At 26.6% G+C, this 18867-nt stretch overlaps 2 protein-coding genes across 4 annotated transcripts; both read right to left on the reverse strand.

Moving 5' to 3' along the window:
• Window positions 1–14: 14 nt before the first annotated feature.
• On the reverse strand, window positions 15–8071 carry LOC114124121 (actin-like protein 6A). Of its 3 annotated transcripts, XM_027987306.2 has the most exons (7): window positions 7737–8069; window positions 7390–7646; window positions 3843–4005; window positions 3614–3788; window positions 3283–3534; window positions 1668–1847; window positions 15–1599 (listed from the first exon to the last, which is right to left on the reverse strand). In XM_027987306.2, exons 1-7 carry the CDS (start codon window positions 7754–7756, stop codon window positions 1384–1386), a joined length of 1263 nt encoding a protein of 420 aa, XP_027843107.2. In that variant the 5' UTR covers window positions 7757–8069; the 3' UTR covers window positions 15–1383. The 3 variants fall into 3 exon arrangements, with proteins under 3 accessions (XP_027843107.2, XP_050063551.1, XP_050063552.1); XM_050207594.1 differs by having other exon boundaries at window positions 3614–4005; window positions 7737–8071; XM_050207595.1 differs by having other exon boundaries at window positions 3614–4005; window positions 7789–8069.
• Window positions 8072–13236: 5165 nt separating this feature from the next.
• Window positions 13237–18651, reverse strand: LOC114124119 (uncharacterized). The gene is made up of 4 exons (XM_050206247.1): window positions 18289–18651; window positions 16889–17033; window positions 15378–15638; window positions 13237–15124 (listed from the first exon to the last, which is right to left on the reverse strand). The coding sequence occupies exons 1-4, from the start codon at window positions 18446–18448 to the stop codon at window positions 14347–14349; spliced, it is 1344 nt and encodes a 447-aa protein (XP_050062204.1). The 5' UTR covers window positions 18449–18651; the 3' UTR covers window positions 13237–14346.
• Window positions 18652–18867: the final 216 nt, after the last annotated feature.

Genomic DNA, 18867 nt, shown 5'->3' on the forward strand with positions numbered 1-18867 from the left:
ACAAAACAATATGATCATTTTAAACAATAGTTATTTATTATTACTTAATATTATTGCCAATAATATAAGACAAATGTAATAACTGTTAAGATTTATGTTAGTATATAGGTAGTCATTACGCACATAACACATTCAATTTAAAAACACGGAATACTCAGTACCCCAAAATATGAAATTTCTTGGATTATTATATTTTAATAATTAATTAGTTTAATATCAGCTTAGTAAGTATATCTTCAATTTAATAATAATTATTTTTTTTTTTTGTACAATGTACAATTTACAATTTTTTTTATTATCCTTAAATCAATACAAATTCCATTAGGTAGGTACCTACGTTTTAATTTTACAATTAAAATATTTAAAAAAAAAATTATAAAATAGTTTGTTAAATATCATCATTCATCATAAATATTTGGTTCCAAAAATAATGATTAGTACAAAATATCGCAAAAAAGATAAATTTAGGTAATTAGGTTAGGTTTTGTTTCGTTTTAAATATAATGTAACAATTTTGTTGAAGCGTACCGCAAATATATAATATATATATTATAGGTACGATAGGCACAAGCAAATATTCATATACAAAATAAGTAGGTAGTTAAATTTATTACAAATAAAATAATATTAAGCTAGTGCCTATTTGGTGAAATAACTAAACCCCACACCGTATTTTTTTTTTTTTTTTGTGGAAATAGAAATGTTATTCCTATAAGCAGTTTTCTCTTACATTTGTAGGAAAACTGAATAATATACATTTTTTAAATACAAACTACAAAGGTGTTATTATTTTACGATTATTATTTTAAAAAAAAAGTATGTACAAAAAAAAAACATTCAAATTATTAACTATAATAATTATGCTACAAATAGTTTGTGCACATTTTAAAATTTCCTATTTATTCTTGAAATATATTTATGCACAAAATATTATATGATTGATCACTCGTTTATGCAATATTATGTGCTTTTATATACATGTAATTTTCCTATTATCTAATATTATTTATTTAACTGTATGCATACAGCACACATACTATTAAAAGCCACACTCGTGTGTATTTACAAAGGTGCAATATTTAAACAATATATTTAATAACCCATGGAATTTAAATTTAATATTAATCATAATCATAAATGATAACGGCCCCGCTGACGAAAAATGAAGAACTCAAGTTTTTGCTCAAAACACGGTTTCAAAAAAAAAAAAAAAAAAATAAGTATCACAATCGAGTCACTTTGTAAGGAACGAGTTTTTCCTATAAGACGTGTTTTTGAGCAAAAATGAGTCACTTACAGAACCTTAATGCGAGTCTTAACAATTAATAAGATTATGTAATTATATTAAAAGTGCGAAATTTAAGACTGTCCATACTAACATTATTAAGCAAACTTGGTATGAATTTGACTTTTGCCTCCTTCATTATATTGATGACGGCTATACCACATTTGTTGAAATGCTCCAGTTGATGCTATTATTGAACCACCAATCCAGGCACCAAAGCGCCTCTCAGCAGATCCATTAGGTGAAATCATTTTCAATCTCATATTGGCATGCACACGTGCTGTAAGATCTCGATTTAATCTCTCTGGAAAACCCTTTTAATACATAGATATATTTATATTAATAAAAAATTGTAACTAAAAATGTAGTTAAAATATTTTACTTGTATCAATGAATTTCCACCAGTGATAACAATGTTATTATACAAGGTAGGTCTTACATCCACATCACACATCCCTGCGCTTGTAACAACAATATGGCTTATGCTTAACATAGAGCCACCCATATTAGGGCTAGGATCAAATAACTGTTCAGGTATTTTGAATCTTTCATTACCAAATTCCTTGAAACATAACATTATTTGTATCAGTGTATATTTATATCTTTTTAATTATTATTAAATATTATATTGGTACATTAATTTTTTGGTTGGAGAATATTTTATATTCTGAACGAAATTTTGAATGTACCTATTCAAATTTACAATAATGTGTTTTTATTTGTGTGTGTGTGCTGTAACTTAAAAACGAATCACTATAAATACTTGGAATTTTCACCAAATTTTTATATTAGCATTATCTATACACGGTTAAATTTTTAAAATATTCTGATTTCTTTTGTACTTTTAATAGACAACTGAAATGTTCGATTAATTTGAAATACCTTTTTTTATTTTTATTTTTTTGAAAATTTAATACAATGTTTTTAATAAGTTACTCTTATCGTAGTTAAAAAAAAAATCAAAAATCGTTAGTCATAATTTTTTTTTTTTTTATAAGCGTTTAAAGTTCAAATTTTTACAAAATAGGTATGTGAAAATTTGGAAGTTATTTTGTAGTAAAAAAGTCATATAACTTTTAGTATTCATATCTAAGGTTAAAAATTCAACACAACATTTTTCATAAGTTTTCCTTCAAATAACTAGAGAGTACTCGAATGTCAATATAGGAGAGTTGTTATGAGAGTTTGAATTTAAAATTTTTACGAAATCGCGTACCTAAAGATAACGATTTATCCTCAAACGATTTTTAATATTTGTTATTATTCGAAAAGGTATAAGTCGTAGATACTTAAAAATTTCATCAAAATAAAAATTGACATTTTTTTACATAATTTATTTTTCAAAGTATTTCGCTTATTTTAAGGCTATTTATTTTATAGGCATTTGAAATATTCGTTTTTTTCTTTTATAAATTTTTTTTTTCAACTATTATATCGAAACGACCGTCTGGGTCTTTATCGAAGTATTTTCGCTTGAGAGAGGTAGAGTGCAGTACGTAGCACTTGTACCCCCTTCTCTTAGGAAGAGAATATTCACACATGTGTGGACTTCACTCCCAGTGGAGTGGGTCCGGTGGGGGGCAGAGTAGGCAACCAGAACAACAGCTGGGGAGAGAGACTACAGAAAATTCTGTAGAATATTTTTTGCTCTGAGCCGGGTTCGAACTGGTGACTGCGCGCGTTGTGGCCAACTTGTGTGACCACTGCACCACACTGCCCATTCTTTTATAAAATGCTGATAATAAAATGTTTGGCTATGTATATAATATTATGACACAGGAAATATTATTGTTTCTAATGTCAATTTGATTTTTAAGTATAACTCAAGCTCGAGTGTTTTTTTTTTTTTAGCTAAAACAGATCTTATAAACAATTTATGCTGTATAGTGTCCTAACAATTCAATATTTTTATTATGAATAATGATTGGTAAAAAAAAATTGAAGTATTATTTTTATTGAATTTTACTACTTAACTATAAGCTGAAAATTATTATTACTTGATTGTAGCCATTAGGAAACTCATAATGAGAAGTTGGTAGAGTTGATACAGTTTTCTCATCGTATGGAGTTTCAGAGATTTGCAACACAGATTGTTTAAAATCTTGAATGACTGATTGACACATATAACTATACCAAGAGTCTGTCACTTCTGGCAGTGTTCTTTTCTTTGTCCATATTGGCTTTTCTTTTTCTTTTACCGGGGTTTTTTTTGCGATCATATAATGTGGTGTCACTTCAATATTACTTTCCTATCAAAGATAAAATAAAAAAACAGATGGATTATTAATTATTATCATGATATACTCGTAAAAATGTTATTGGACATACAGCCAAGAACTGTTTGCATTGCGAGCTAATGAAATTTCCACCCAAAGGACATTTGACCATGGCAGAAGGTAATACATAGCCATCGTGCACCGGAATAGCAGACGTATGTACTGCACCACTATCAACGACAATAGCAGTAGGGCGACCACATGAAAACGCAGCTAATACCGCATTTCTACAAAGGTAAAGAGCAGGTACATGGTACTTTTCAAACATTATTTCCACCAACTTTTCTCTTTTGGATTTGGTAGTTAATGGTGAATCACTAAATAATATTGGATGATACTGGGCCTCGGTGTACAAACACTTTGAGTAAGAGTAATCCATAATCTTCTCGAATAAATCCCAATCTTCGACCATGCCGTCTTTCATACAGTTAATTATTTCTTTGTCTAGAAATAAAAATATATTGAGTTTAAAATATTACTAAAATATAACTTTTCTTTCAGATTAAAGAAAATAATACAATTAATAATTATAAACAACAAATAATTATAACAAAAATTATATACCTAATAACCTATTTACTTTTAGGTAGTTACTCTTTAAATTTTTCCAGAACACCAGTTACAATACCTGTGGTTGTCTTTTGATAACACTTCTTCATAATTTTTATATGACAATTGAAACTTAAAAAGTTACACTAAATTTAAATACATATCTAATTATTTCAATCAACTATTTTTAAGTTGTCTTAATTAGTGCGTTTATATTATTTGAATAAATTGGTTAAATTTTTATTGGTTGTTATCGTATGAAAATGTTTGCATTAGTTTTAAATTGACAACAGAAAATGTAATTTCGATAATTTGGTACATTACACATTTACATTTAAAAGGTACAATATGTTTTATTTAAATTAAAACTGTTATAGGATATGATCCAATTTCTTAAATCAATTTAAAACAAAAGTTTATTGAAATATATGGTAACTAATTAGAATAAAGCAATATGTTTAATTAGTCTAAAAGTCATTAAATATTTGTACCTGTCTAAGATTTCAAATTTTAAATTAGTTTTTCATAACACTTCAATTTGTATTCTTCATTTATTTAATTTTGATTGAATCCTATACTGTTCGCTTATCTATATTATTATTAACCTCCCTTTTATACTGTATTAATATTATTGTTGTTTAATTATTATTGGCGTTGGACTGTTACATACTGCCAATGAAAGTATTAGTGGTATTGCTCATTATTATGGATTCTAACTAGGTATTTCTTTCTTTATAAGAACCTATAAAAAATGTATTGAAATGTATGGTGACTAGTTAGAATAAAGAAAATGTTTAATAAGTCTTAAAGTCATTGTATATTAACATTTGTACTTATCTATAAGACCTCAAATTTAAAATTATCTTTTTCATCACAGTTCAATATGTATTCTTCATTTATTTAATTTTTAATTAGCTTATTGATTTAAATTACATCTGTTATAGGATATGATCTATTTTCTTCAATTAGTTTTTTAAGACAGACATTTATTGAAATATAATATGTATAGAAACTAATAAGATAGAATAAATAAATGGTTTAATTAGTCTTAAAGTCACAGTACCTACACTTGTATCTATAATTTTTATTTTAATGAAAAGTAGTACAATTCAACAAATTTAAGCACCTAAATATTTAGATTTTCTAATATAAATAACATTGTTTTACATAAATACCTGATTTGTGGGTAATGTTTGCATACAATTCTACTATTTACTGGATGAATATTTGCATTCATGGCTTTTTGTTGGTTTGTATTAGTAAAATTATAAAATTTATAAATTTTTAAAGTCTATATTTTATAAAATCATTCATACAAAAGCCACCACTTTGAGCTTATGAATGCCTTATTATTATTTTCTACAAATTTTTTTAAATATTGTTCGTATTTAATATTGTAATCAATAAAGCAAAATAGTTATTCGATTGAATCAATTTTTTAACCCCTGGCATAAACCAAAATTCTGTAAGTCAAAATGATTAATTACATTTAATATAAATTTATACCTAAGTCATATTACCTGTGGGGAAATAAATTTAAGTATTGTGAGTGTTATAAACAATTAGTACCTACCTTTATTTATTTAACTTTTTAAAAACCTAATTTGAGCTTTGAGCTTACATAGTTTTTAAGTAATTTGTTTAAACGTTTGTCACATTTAATAGAAAAATAAATATAGCAAAATAGTAATTTAGTTTACCATACATATCTCGATAAGTCACTTATTTAATAGTAAAATATATTAAACGACAACAATATTTGTCTTAATATCAAAATCGTACATATTTCAAATATCTTCACATTTATTTAAATTAAATTGTGATTTAAAATTAACAGTCTTTCAAAAATAATGAATTTGCTTTAAAATTTAGCCTACCATAGATATCTTGATGGCTCACCTTTTTTAATATGCTTAGAATATATTATTATAATCATTTTTAACTGATGCAATTTAACATAGGTACTTATTTAAAATACCTAATTATTAGGTATGTTTGATGTCATGATTGGGACTTTAAGGTTGTTATAATTAAATTGAAACCTTAACCTATCATACTATAATATAAAATATTTATAATAATAAAAAACTACATTTTGTATGTATGTATGCAACTATGTATTTTGCATACTATACTGTTTTTACTTATTGAACAAAAAATTATCATATACACCTAGTTAAAAATTAAAATTTGTATGGGTACAATAGGTACATATTATGTAATGTATTTTACTTATGTTGTATAAGTATTATGTGACTTCTGTGTGATTGGCTTTGCGCTCCATGCTACAGATGATCTATCGACCTATCGGTTATTTTTTTTTTATTCAATGAAATTTATATTGAAGCAAATACATATTATTTAAAAACAGAAAAATTTTTACATTTTTAAATAAATTTAATCAAAATTGTTTTGTTCTAGTATACATATTATGTATGTATTTTCTCATACTTGTATTTATATTTGTCTGTGTTTCAAGCTTTTAAATTTCTAAATCTAACTATAACCATTCGTTTTTAATAATTTTTAATTAATGTAACAACATCCAAGCCCTAGTTATTTTAATTTAATATTGGATTGATCATATCTTTATGTGTGCATCATTCAGCATTATGCTGAATGCATAATTTAATTATACTAGATTTGAAATCTACGTTGTCATTTTATAGTGTTGAGAAATGGTATATCTAATATTAAGTTAATTCAAATAAAATTAAAAAAATAGGTATGTTATTATTAATTATTTAAATTATAAAACACTAAATAAAATAATTACATTATTAACTTGATGATTTAAAATTAATATTACAATACATAATATAACTCCTCAACAATATTTGTATAACTGTTGAAAAAATAAAAATAATAATCATTAATCAGTAGGTAATCAACACATATTATGATTAAAAATATTTTTGTTGATTACCTATTAATGTAACAAATTATTTCTTGGAAAAATATAATTGAAAATCAACTATTGCAGTAACACTGATTAGCACTAAATAAATTTGAATTTTAACAAACTTTAAAAATTGTTTGAAAATCAATGACTTAACCTAATTTAAAATTTTAAACGCTTTAGTTGTTTTTAATAACTTATTTATAAAATAGCTATCTTGGATATATATATATATATATAAACATATAACATATACAATTTATAGCACGGAGCTCTAGAAATTATTTAAAAATATTGAAAAAGTAAAGGTTATTGCATTAATTGTCAAATGGACGAATTACACCCTGTATACTACAAATTTAAGATAGATTTATATTTACCTTTACGAGGTACGCGCAATGACGTAACATCAGTGAAATATTTGGTGTTCCCGTTGATTCGATTACCAGCTTTAGCACCGGGTTCCAACGCACTCGTATCTGACGTGCCATCATTCAATACACCAACGAAGGATGGTATTTCTGCTTTTGGACAATCTTCTTGGGCGGCTCCAATGCGAAACGACTGTGATCCCAAGTCACACACAAGCGCGCCAATTTCATCACCGCCATACATCATCTTATTGATATTCTTATTTCTGATTTTTTATTCACAAAAGTAAATTAGAACTCAATGTTATAAATGAAAATTACAATACATATTACAGAATTATATAGTATGTACTTACATATTAGATATATTAGACATTTAGAATGGTCGTATAAAATACGTTCACTTACCACTATCAATCGACACGATAACAAGTAGAATGTCGATCGACAACTGACGACTAGAGTAAACAGTCTTGTTTTTATCGTATCCTTTGGAAAGATGTATTTGCGATGTTGCCAAACTTCTATTTTGTCACGTGTGCGTCAGTTTCGACGATTATCTCTGAGCATCTGTTGTTAGAAATGAAAATTGTAAAACGATAGAAATGACTAATGGTATACACAACAGCAACGAACCAACAGTGTTCGAATTTATACAGAACTAAGGTTTGACGCTTGGGAAAAAGGGGGATAAAAAATCAATAAGCTACCCAGCAGGAGGGAACATCGCCATCTGTGTGTATGTGGAAGGGAGTCGTCCCTATTATTGATTTTAACTACAAACGTGAGAGGGAAAACAGACAGCTGCAAGTATCCGTATCCCAAACGTGAATGTCGAAGGGAGCAGATTCGCTTTTTCCTTTTTTCTCGGAATCCTTTTATACCAACCCTCCAAAAATGCTCGTAATTTTTTACCTCTACCTATTATGTTTCATGAACCACACGTACTAATAGGAATTAATTATAACACACTTACAGTGCTTTAATATTAAAATATAACAATACGATACAAATATATATGGATATATAAAATGATAACCACAACTTTGTATTTGACCACTGGCACATGATATAGTTAATGATATATTATAAAATATTACTATTTTGTTTATTCGCTGAAAATTGTTAACGGATTGTAAAAAAAAAAATGAGAACACCATTGTTTTCTCCATATTAGAAATGCGTATAACATAGCACATTTATGATCACAGAACACTTAACAACTATTAAACATTTTTCTATTTTACATGATTCGCCATCTGCTCACTAACAGATAGGTACGCATACAACAGGTACCTGCGTTACATAAAAGAACGGTGGTCAAAACGTCCCCTCGTCGTACAATCGCCGGCTGTATTTTCCCTAACCACGACCATCCAAAACATCTAGTGCAGTGGTTCTCAAACTGTGGTACCATTATAGTGGTACGTAAAATACTACATGGTGGTACGCTAAAGGCCGCTTGGTGGTAAAATGGAAAATTAAAAATATATATTCGATTCTGATCTCATTGAAAATTTGTTATTAATTAATTCACGCCTTATTTTAAAAAACTAATAAATTCAAACAATCATATTGCAGTTATTTACTGTCTTGTTATTTAAAATAAATGTATTCAACTAAAAAGTAAAGTATTAGTGGTACGTGTCTGATTAATAATTCACCTAAGGTGTTGTAATGATATGCTCGATTTTACATATCATAATTGTAAATTCGTTATTTTTATTTAATAAAATAAATAACGGTCGAGTTGTCGCACGCATGTAATATACCCTAAAAAACCTCAAAAAATCAAGTCACTGATGATTGGAACGATTCCTATTATCTAGTCACGCACAGGACACTGTACGGGATTATAACGGTATGGCGCAACACATGCGATTTCTTTCATGTGCCGCCGGAGATAGGGGATGGTCTGGTCAAGGTCTCTGTCGCCAAAGAAAGAGACAATTTTCTTTGGAGACACCAACACCTTTGATCGGGCCGCCGATGAGTCTGTCGGGCCTGACCTAAATCGTCTCCTCTCATCAGTGCATGAGCACCACTTGACCAGAACAGTGCAGGAGCACATCATACATACCTAAGACCCACTCAAAAGATCCTGTGTACTACAACTCTGCTGTTTCCCTTTTTTAAGATGAAATTTGTTGAATGTTCAGTTATTTCTTTTTTGAGTGTTTAAAAAATAATTATTTCTCTTCTTATCACGTCGACTGCGATCACTGACAGCTACGGATAAGGTAAGGTGTATGCGCATCCATATTTACATAGTAATAATTTTATACAGGTATTTTATTGTATTTATTAATTTATTAGATTTTAATAAATTAATAATTAACTTAATATTTTATAAACGGTATACTTGATCATTCTCGAAGCACGATCTCGAGAACCCTCCGACGATCAGGAGGAAGATAGGTAATTACGCAAATTTAAAATAATAAGACATAATTTAAGATAACTAATAAATAATTAATAAATCATAAATATACTTGAGGCATTCATTCAAGGCTTGTGTCCCTTATGAATGTCCTACAGTTTATTTAAACCACATTACATCATCACCTAAATAATACAATATTTAATAAATAAAAATATTTAAATAATATATTTATATTTTTATATTTTTATTTTTAATTTAATTTTGTTTCTTTTCTCTTTTTTCTTTTCTGTTATTTTTCCGTTATTACAGTGTACACACAAAAAAAAGTTTGAAAACCGCAGATCTGGTGTATTATGTGTTGACTACTCAAATCCTCGATCACGCCACATTATGCAATGTACTCGTAGAACTAGTCGTAAATTAATAACGTTTGCCACAGAAATAAATATTGTATACGGCACAAGTTCAAAGTAATAATTTGAATAAAATATAGTGATTTATGTTTTAGTATTCAAAATGTGTTTAAATAAAATTTAAAGTGTAAAGATTTTAAAAAAATGTTTAATTATTGTATTGTAGTAAATTAATGATAATAAATAAATTTTTATTTTTTGGTGTTATTGAACTTTCCTGGATCAAAATTGAACTTTAAATGTACTACTTATGTAGAACCAAGCAATAAATGTTCAAGGTTTGGATATACCTAATAATAAAACATTTTATACATTTTTAACTGTATAAAATAATTTTCAATTTTTCATGACTGACGTAAATTATCATAATTTGAACTTTAAATGCTTAAAAAAAAATTGTAAGCGTGCATCTTTAATATTTTTAAATAATTTAATAAAAATTGTAATGAAATTTCATTCTTTTTTACCGGCTAATATTAAAGAAAAAGATATTGAAGATGAAAATTAAAAGATTTTATTAGCTTTTTATCGTATACACTCTACCTACCTACACATTCTTCAGTTTGGAATTTTAAATATTTTATGGCATTATCTCTTGTTTGGTTATGAAATTAATAACGAATACCTAAAACCAGTTTCTTTAAACGTCTGTTAAAGATATTTAATTAAATTTATTAATTGGATGTTTACGTGTAAAACATAAAAATATTTTTTTTATTATCATAAAATAATTAATCATTTACATTAATTTGATGGAATTTCAGGAAAATTAAATTTTATGTTTTCTAATATTTTAGAATTACGAGCATGGCTGACAGTTAATTAATACACTTGTATCCAATATCATTTTAACTAATGAATTATTCATCCAACTCTGGTAGTCATCTGGAAATTACATAGAAAACAGAACAATATTCTTGGCCAGCCGAGCACCGACGATCTGTGAGTTATTTTATATTATTATTTTATTTTAAATATTATATTGGCATTATTATTATCGGCTGTGCCAAATTATTTTTACCTGTTGAGCCAAAAGGGCCTAAAAGGGCCGTAGTTATTTTTTTTAGTTACCATTTATTTATTAGAGTTACCTGTTCGTCTAGTATTTAAGTTTCTACAATTTACACACACACCACCATACACTAGCACTCTCTGGTCTTGCTCGGCGACCCCATCCAATTCCTTTCAGTCGCTATTCACGAATACATATTTTACACAGGTCGGTTGGTGTGTGCGTGCGTTACGAAGTAGCCGGTGACAGGGCGCGCGTATATCTATTACTATTATACTCCTCCCGGCCCGATCACTGCTGTACACTGACACACAAAAAAAACACATAATTATAAAATCAATACATTCATCACACGTTCAGAAACTAAAATTATATAAAGTATTCAAACATGGTGTGACTTTAAGATTATAAAAAGTTTTTTGTGAACTTGAAAGGCTTATAAAATATCGTAACTATATTGTATTAAAAAAAAAAAATGTTTCAACTCATTTTCTTATTATGTTAAATTATGTACAGATTGTTAGATTGTAAATATTCAATATATAAAAAAAAAACTGTGTTTTCAATATTTTTAATTAGTATATGAACAAGGGATCAGGAATTTTAAGTTTTCAAGATTTTTATAAAGCCGAAAATGACCGAAAGTAGAACCGTAATTCTTTTTTTGTAAATTTAATAACCAAAACCGAAATCAAGACTCAAAAAATTAAATATAGTTACTATATATATATATTTTTAATAGGTACTTAGTAAGTACTAATTTATTATTGAATCACTAATTAAAATATACTACAAAAAGTCTATCTCAGCTCAGAAATATTTTTCTATATAATGTTTTATCAATGAAACTGAATTTAATATGTAGGTACCTACTTATATTACAGTGGCTTATTCAATGATGAGGTACACTCATCTACATACATCTACTGTATAACAGAGTACCTACTTATAACCTATTGTTAGTTACCTACTTACCTAATTTTTTTAATTTTGAAATATAGTTTTTATACATATATGCATAATGCTTGTCATTTAAATGTATCAATGATTTAAATACCAATTCTTAACATTATCGATAAACCACATCATCCAATTTGTATGGATCGGTAACGTTTTTATAAGCCTTATGGTTATATATTTATATTATACTTGTATGTATAATTTAAAATTTTTTATCATATTATCTTGTAAAAAAAAAATTATTTACATGTTATAAATTAATTATACTTTTATAAAATGATGGATAATGTAAATTAATGCCAACATTTACGTAGTAAATAAATTATTAATATCTTAATTAATTATCTAACCTACCAATGTAATTATATTGTTTTTTAAGAATAATCTTTCGGAAGTGTTTAAAATTAGAACAACGAAATTTTTTTAGTAGACGAATGCATAATATATTGTCACACAAATTACAACAAAATTAAAAAGAATCCGTATACAGTTTAATTTATTTTTGTTGTTGATTGAACAAAACGTTCTTACAAAACAGAGTTAAAACCAATTATAAACTGAAAATGAGCAGTTACAATATTTATTGAAGGTATTAAAGAACATTAAACAATACAATTATTTTAAATATTAATTTGTTTAGAAATCAAATGTTATTTTTTTCTCAAATTATAATTCAAATTAAGTAGGTTTTTGTATGAAATACCTAACCTTGTATAATTTTAATATATTCTAATATGTTCTAATAACTTACTACTAAGGCTTATAAACGTCATAAATTACAAAAACAAAGATTAAAGTTTGTTAACGTAAAATTAACATTTTTAAGTAGTGAATACTACATTACAAGACGTAATGTTTAACAAAATATATACCTAGAAATCTTATTAAAAAAAATATCGAAATTCGATTTTTTTTCCAATAGCTGCATTATTTTATATAAATACATTTAATAGGTATAATAAAATATGTATAAACAGAAAAAACAATTATATAATTATATAATTATATTATATAATTTTTTATTGTTTATATTAACGATTATAATAATAGAAATATTTATAAATATAAATTGTAAAAATGTAGTTAAAAAAAAAATTATTTATGGCATTAAGTATAAGTACCAAATTTTGTAATATGGTTTGGTGACAGTTGACTAAAGAAGAACTATTTTTATTTGCCAAAACACACACACACACAAAAAGTTTAAAAAATATTTTGTGAATCAAATGTCGCTCTTAAAATTTAACAATTTGTACTAACTAGTTAAAATGATAGATACACTTTATCTGGTCTGTGAAACCAAATTTTATCAATATAAATATTAGTTATGAATTTGTATCATAATGCATTTTAACTTATCTTAATTGTACAACATGGCTTTCTTTAGAAAAAGTCTGAATCACATAATATTGAATCAAGTTTAAAAACTTTTGTTTCTTCACATATTTTTAAAAGTTTTCATAGTTTACAATTTATTTTCTTACGTTTATTTATTTATTTTTAATACATTTGGATATAACATTATATAGGTAGGTACAGTGTATGTTATAAGCTTTTATTATTTTAAAACAACAGTTATTATGATCACCTATATTGTTCAATCGAATAGTAGAGACAAATAAGAAGGCCTCAAATAAATATAAATAAATAAATAAATATTTACCGATAGTTAAAAAAAAAATTGTTCAGGTAAGTGAAGTATGAAGTTTAGCAACAATTTATTAATCATTTGTAAACGCTTTAAATTCACAGCCCTATTTAATATTATGATACATTTATATACTGTCCAAACAATACAATCTTTAATAAAAAAAAATGTTGGTATACGATATGTTTGACAATTGTAAATGTTCAACGATGGAGCTATACAATATATTAACTTTATGTATCACTATATTAATTGTATAGGTACCTATTAGACATAATAATATTATATTGTTTCACAAATTAATAACAAGTGACTTTTTCGAATTTTTATATGTTAAACAAGATTAATTTAATTAAATCCACAATATAATTAAAAAGTATTACACAAATATATTATTCTTATTAGTTTAAGAAAATTACGATAAACACACAAAAAAAAGATTACAGGAGGGTACAACAGGCTCATGTTTCTCTGAGGTACCTGGAATTAAATCGTTGAATTCAAACTAATCTAAAAACATGACTAACAAAATCAATTTTTTCTTTCCAATCTAATAATATGAAGTTACATAATTAGACGGGTCATTGCAATAAAGAGGTACGTATGTTATAAATCCTTGAGTTGGCGATTGCGGTACGTTGTTGAGGTTTATAGGTGCTGTGTGTGGTGGTACATAGTTGGGTGTTGAGTTGCCATTTATTGAAGAAGCCACTGAACCCAACTCAGGAATAAAATACATTTCTTTAACTTCGGAAACACACTCCAAAATTTTAAGTTTCACATCATCAATGGCACGAATACAGAAATCTTCTATGTCTGCTGATACACTTTTGAAAAATAAATCCATTGTGTTAGTGGCTCCCAATTTACCATTAAGTATTTCAATTTGATTTTGCAAGTTGAATAAAATTGTATTTCCTTCATCCACGCGGGTACATTTTTCATTAGTAGAACAAGACAAATTATCCGGAGAAACGTTTGAGTTATGATACATTTCTCTGACTTCAGAGACACATTTCAAAATTCTGGGTTTGATGTCATCAATTGCACGAGGACAGAAATCTTGAACATCAAGTAATACACTTTTAAAAAACAAATCTAATGATTTAGTAGTTTCTGATTTATTATTAAGCATTTCAATTTGTTTTTGCAAATTATGCAAAATCGTATTTCTCTCCTTTGATTGAGCAAGTTTCTCAGCTAAATAACAAGACACCGAATTTGGTAATAGTTGTGGCAATGTAAATTCTTCATCATGGGTAGTGTCATTAGCGACGTGTTCTCCGTGATCATTTTTCAATTCTTCGTTTTGGACGTTTGAAGTATCACTGTAAATTTTAATAAAATATACTAATAATGACATATTTAAATACTACATAGTACATTATTGACAATGTATAGGTACAAATAGCAGAAGGGGTAGGTAATTTAAATTTATAATAAAGATTGATTTATAGAAATAAAAACAAATTTGAATTAAAAATAATTAACTTATTAAACTAGTTCTCAATAAAATATAAATTGTCACATATTAATCAATTAAATTAATGTTATTCAAATATTCGTAAATTAGGAACTTACTTCTGTTCATATTGAATTGTGACTGTAAATGAGGTATTATCAAGTATTTCAATTTGCTTTTGTAAACTGTTAAACAATATTTCATTTCTTTCTTTTAATCCCTCTGTTAAAATAGCCGCTATTTTGTCTTCCTTTAATTGAATAGTATTCTTAGTAGAAGAAGAAGATGGCAATGCTAAATCATCATCATGCAAAAACTTATCAAAAATTTGTTGCCCGAGTTCCAATTGTGCTTCACCATTTTGACTGCTTGATTTAATGCTGTAATTTTTATTTTTTAATAATAATTTTCGTATTGTATCATTATTTTCTACATATATCTATAGGGTGATGCATTTCTTTAATTTTATAAATGGGCACTTAAAACTGAATAAAAATATTTATTTTTATTATCAACTAATTTATAAAATTAGTGTAGCATATTTAATGAATATCTAAATAAAATTAAACTAAAACGTTAGAAATTAAAAAAAAAAAATATATGTATTGAAAAGTATAATAACTTATTATATCAATATCATAGTATAAAAAAAGCGTGGTCAAGTGGGTACCGCTCTGCTGTACAATTGGTCACCATTATTTACGTGTTAAATTCGAATCCAATGATAGGTATCATTCATACTTATGGAAAATCTTGTACTAAATGTTCAACGCTTATAGCTACTTATGTCTTATACTACGATTTTTATAAATTATACCTACAAAATAATTAGCTAATATTCATTATTTTGACGAATTTTTGCCAGTAATTGAACTTTAAACGTTAATAAAAAAAAATGTGCCTATGTAATCTTATAATTTTTTAATCCCTACAAAATTAACTTATGAGGAAGCGTGTATTAAATTTCAAGTACTTTTACTGAGCCAAAAAATTTTTACCGATATTTATAAATGCCAATTTAAATAACTACTGAAATTTTCAAGTATCTATGACTTATACCTTTTCGAGTAATAACAAAATTTGTAAAAATATTAAAAATAAAAATCGTTTTTTTTTTTTTTTTTTTTTTAATATTAAAAATCGTTTGAAGATAAATCATTATCGTTTGGTAAACGATTTCGTAGAAATTTAAAATTCAAACGCTCATAACAATTATCCTATATTGACGTTCGAGAACTCTCTATAGTTATTTGGAAGAAAACTTATGAAAAATGTTGTGTTAAATTTTTAACTTTAGATATGAATACTAAAAGTAATATGACTTTTTAACTACAAAATAATTTTAAAAATTTAAACTTTAAACGTTAATAAAAATAAATTGTAACAAACGATTTTAAGTTTTTTTTTAACCATAATAAGAGCAACTTATAAGAAACCTTGTATTAAATTCTAAAGTTTTTTTGGTCACCTAACGTTTTTTATGTATTTTTTATTGTATTTACATAAAAATTAGCGCCCTAGTTATTATTATATTATGTTTATGTGTTATTATAAGTTATTTAAAATAATATCTTATAAATAACTATATATTTTATTATATAATATATTTACTCATTGGCTTATAACTTACTTTTGTTCGTATATATTTTCATCTAGAAATGACACATAACTAGACAATGACCAATTGTTATCTACTGATGATCGAGTTTCCATATTACTTTTACTTTTTAAGTAAAAAGCTTTTATATTTTTCCATCGTCTCTTGCATTGATAAACTATTTATAAAATATATTAAATTACTAATTAAACAATGATAATTAGAGCTAAAATTAATTAAATCCCAATTCTCACATATTTTTTTTTATATTATCTAAAATATTCGTAGTGTTTATAGTAACTAAAACAAAGAGTATCAAGAAATAAAAACCTACTTTTCAAATTATAAAAATACAATCCCGTTTAAATAATAAAAAAAAAATGATGATAAAACTTTTGTAAATCTTGATCTTTATGTACATAAAGAAGCTAGATATAAACAACCATATTTTTTAGTCATACAAATAATAAATTGCTCGAGCTCGTAATAATAACGAAAAAGCCATCTATTGCTGCAACAGGTCGGCTAACGAAGTGGATAAAGACAAATTTAGATTTTTTATGCATAATGTTTTAGCAATATTATATATTATAATATAGGTATATAGGTAGGTACTGAAATTAACTTCAAACGAAAATATTTCACCCTCCCTTCAAGCTCTTTTTGCTCATAAAATCGCATTCCAATACCCCAAAAAAGACCCCTAACTAATTTAAGCAAGACGTCTGTGTAGTATAAAATAAGAAGTTATAATTATACGCAATATACTAATTATAAAATTAATATATTATAATTTATATTAAAATATGTACATTTTTTAAAAAAAAAAAACATTATTTTCCTCTCCCTAAACAAATTTAAACAAAAAAAGTTCATAAACATAATCAAACCAACAAGACAAGGGACAACTATTGATGTTTTAAATATTTATTTCCTTTTTACCGTTAATACAAATATTACCTTTTGTGAAATGAACAATACTACATAAATGTTAAAACATAAATTACAGTTAATAATAATCAAACAAAATATTTCTATAAGAGAAAACAGTTTTGAATTGATAATATTTATGTATATATTACATAAAAGTTATATTTTCGGTATCCAACGGTGTGGATCATGAATAAAAACTATTGAATTCAAAATTGGCCCAAAATATTATCTAATTTATAAATAATTCTAAAAAGTTAACAAATAATTTTGTCCTGTAAAAGAACAATAATACTAGGTATAAACAATGCGAATAAATGCCCCCTCGACAATAACCACCGCTATTGCTAGGTACCTTCCTATCATTATACATATAATTTCATTATTTTATTGATTAGGTATCTATTTTATAGAATTAAATAACAACATAATCGCTCAAGTGCAAAAAAATATAATAATAATACGACAATAGAAATAAGAATAATTATGATTATACTGTTTACCCGATTTTCCGATCTCGGTCGATATTTCATTCCATTTGAGGTCCTTGAAAACGATGTCCTTGTATCTCTCATGGTGGACATCATAAAGCTCGCGGTGTTGTCGGATCAAGTCGACCAGGACGATATCGTCCTCGTGGGTAAATCCGTTGACGTTCGGCATATCGACGAAGTCGGGACAGTGATAAGAACTTACACGTGACAATACACGTCCGGTAACTGCAGCGACTTTACTGCGACACAAGCTCTCAGTCTCCGTGGTGGCTGCAACACGATCTACTACGGGGCGGCGCTATTAAACTGTGGAACCGCGCTGTATATATTATTTTGTATTTATACTATGAGATGTATATAATACACACGCGCGCGGCGGCAGCAGCAATTGATCGGCGGCGAACGTAAAACTGAAAGCTCCCCTGTACTCCCTCCCCCCACTGCAACTTCCAAAGCCTCCCGAAAAGCGCCGCCGACCAATCCGCAACTGTATAGACCCCGTGGCTATGACCGTGCTCGGGTAGATATTTGACATTATATTTTCGCGAATGTTTAGGATATGAGTTTAAAAAAAAATACGAAAAATAT

The sequence above is a fragment of the Aphis gossypii genome, chromosome X, assembly GCF_020184175.1.
Source record: "Aphis gossypii isolate Hap1 chromosome X, ASM2018417v2, whole genome shotgun sequence".
Classification (NCBI taxonomy): domain Eukaryota; kingdom Metazoa; phylum Arthropoda; class Insecta; order Hemiptera; family Aphididae; genus Aphis; species Aphis gossypii.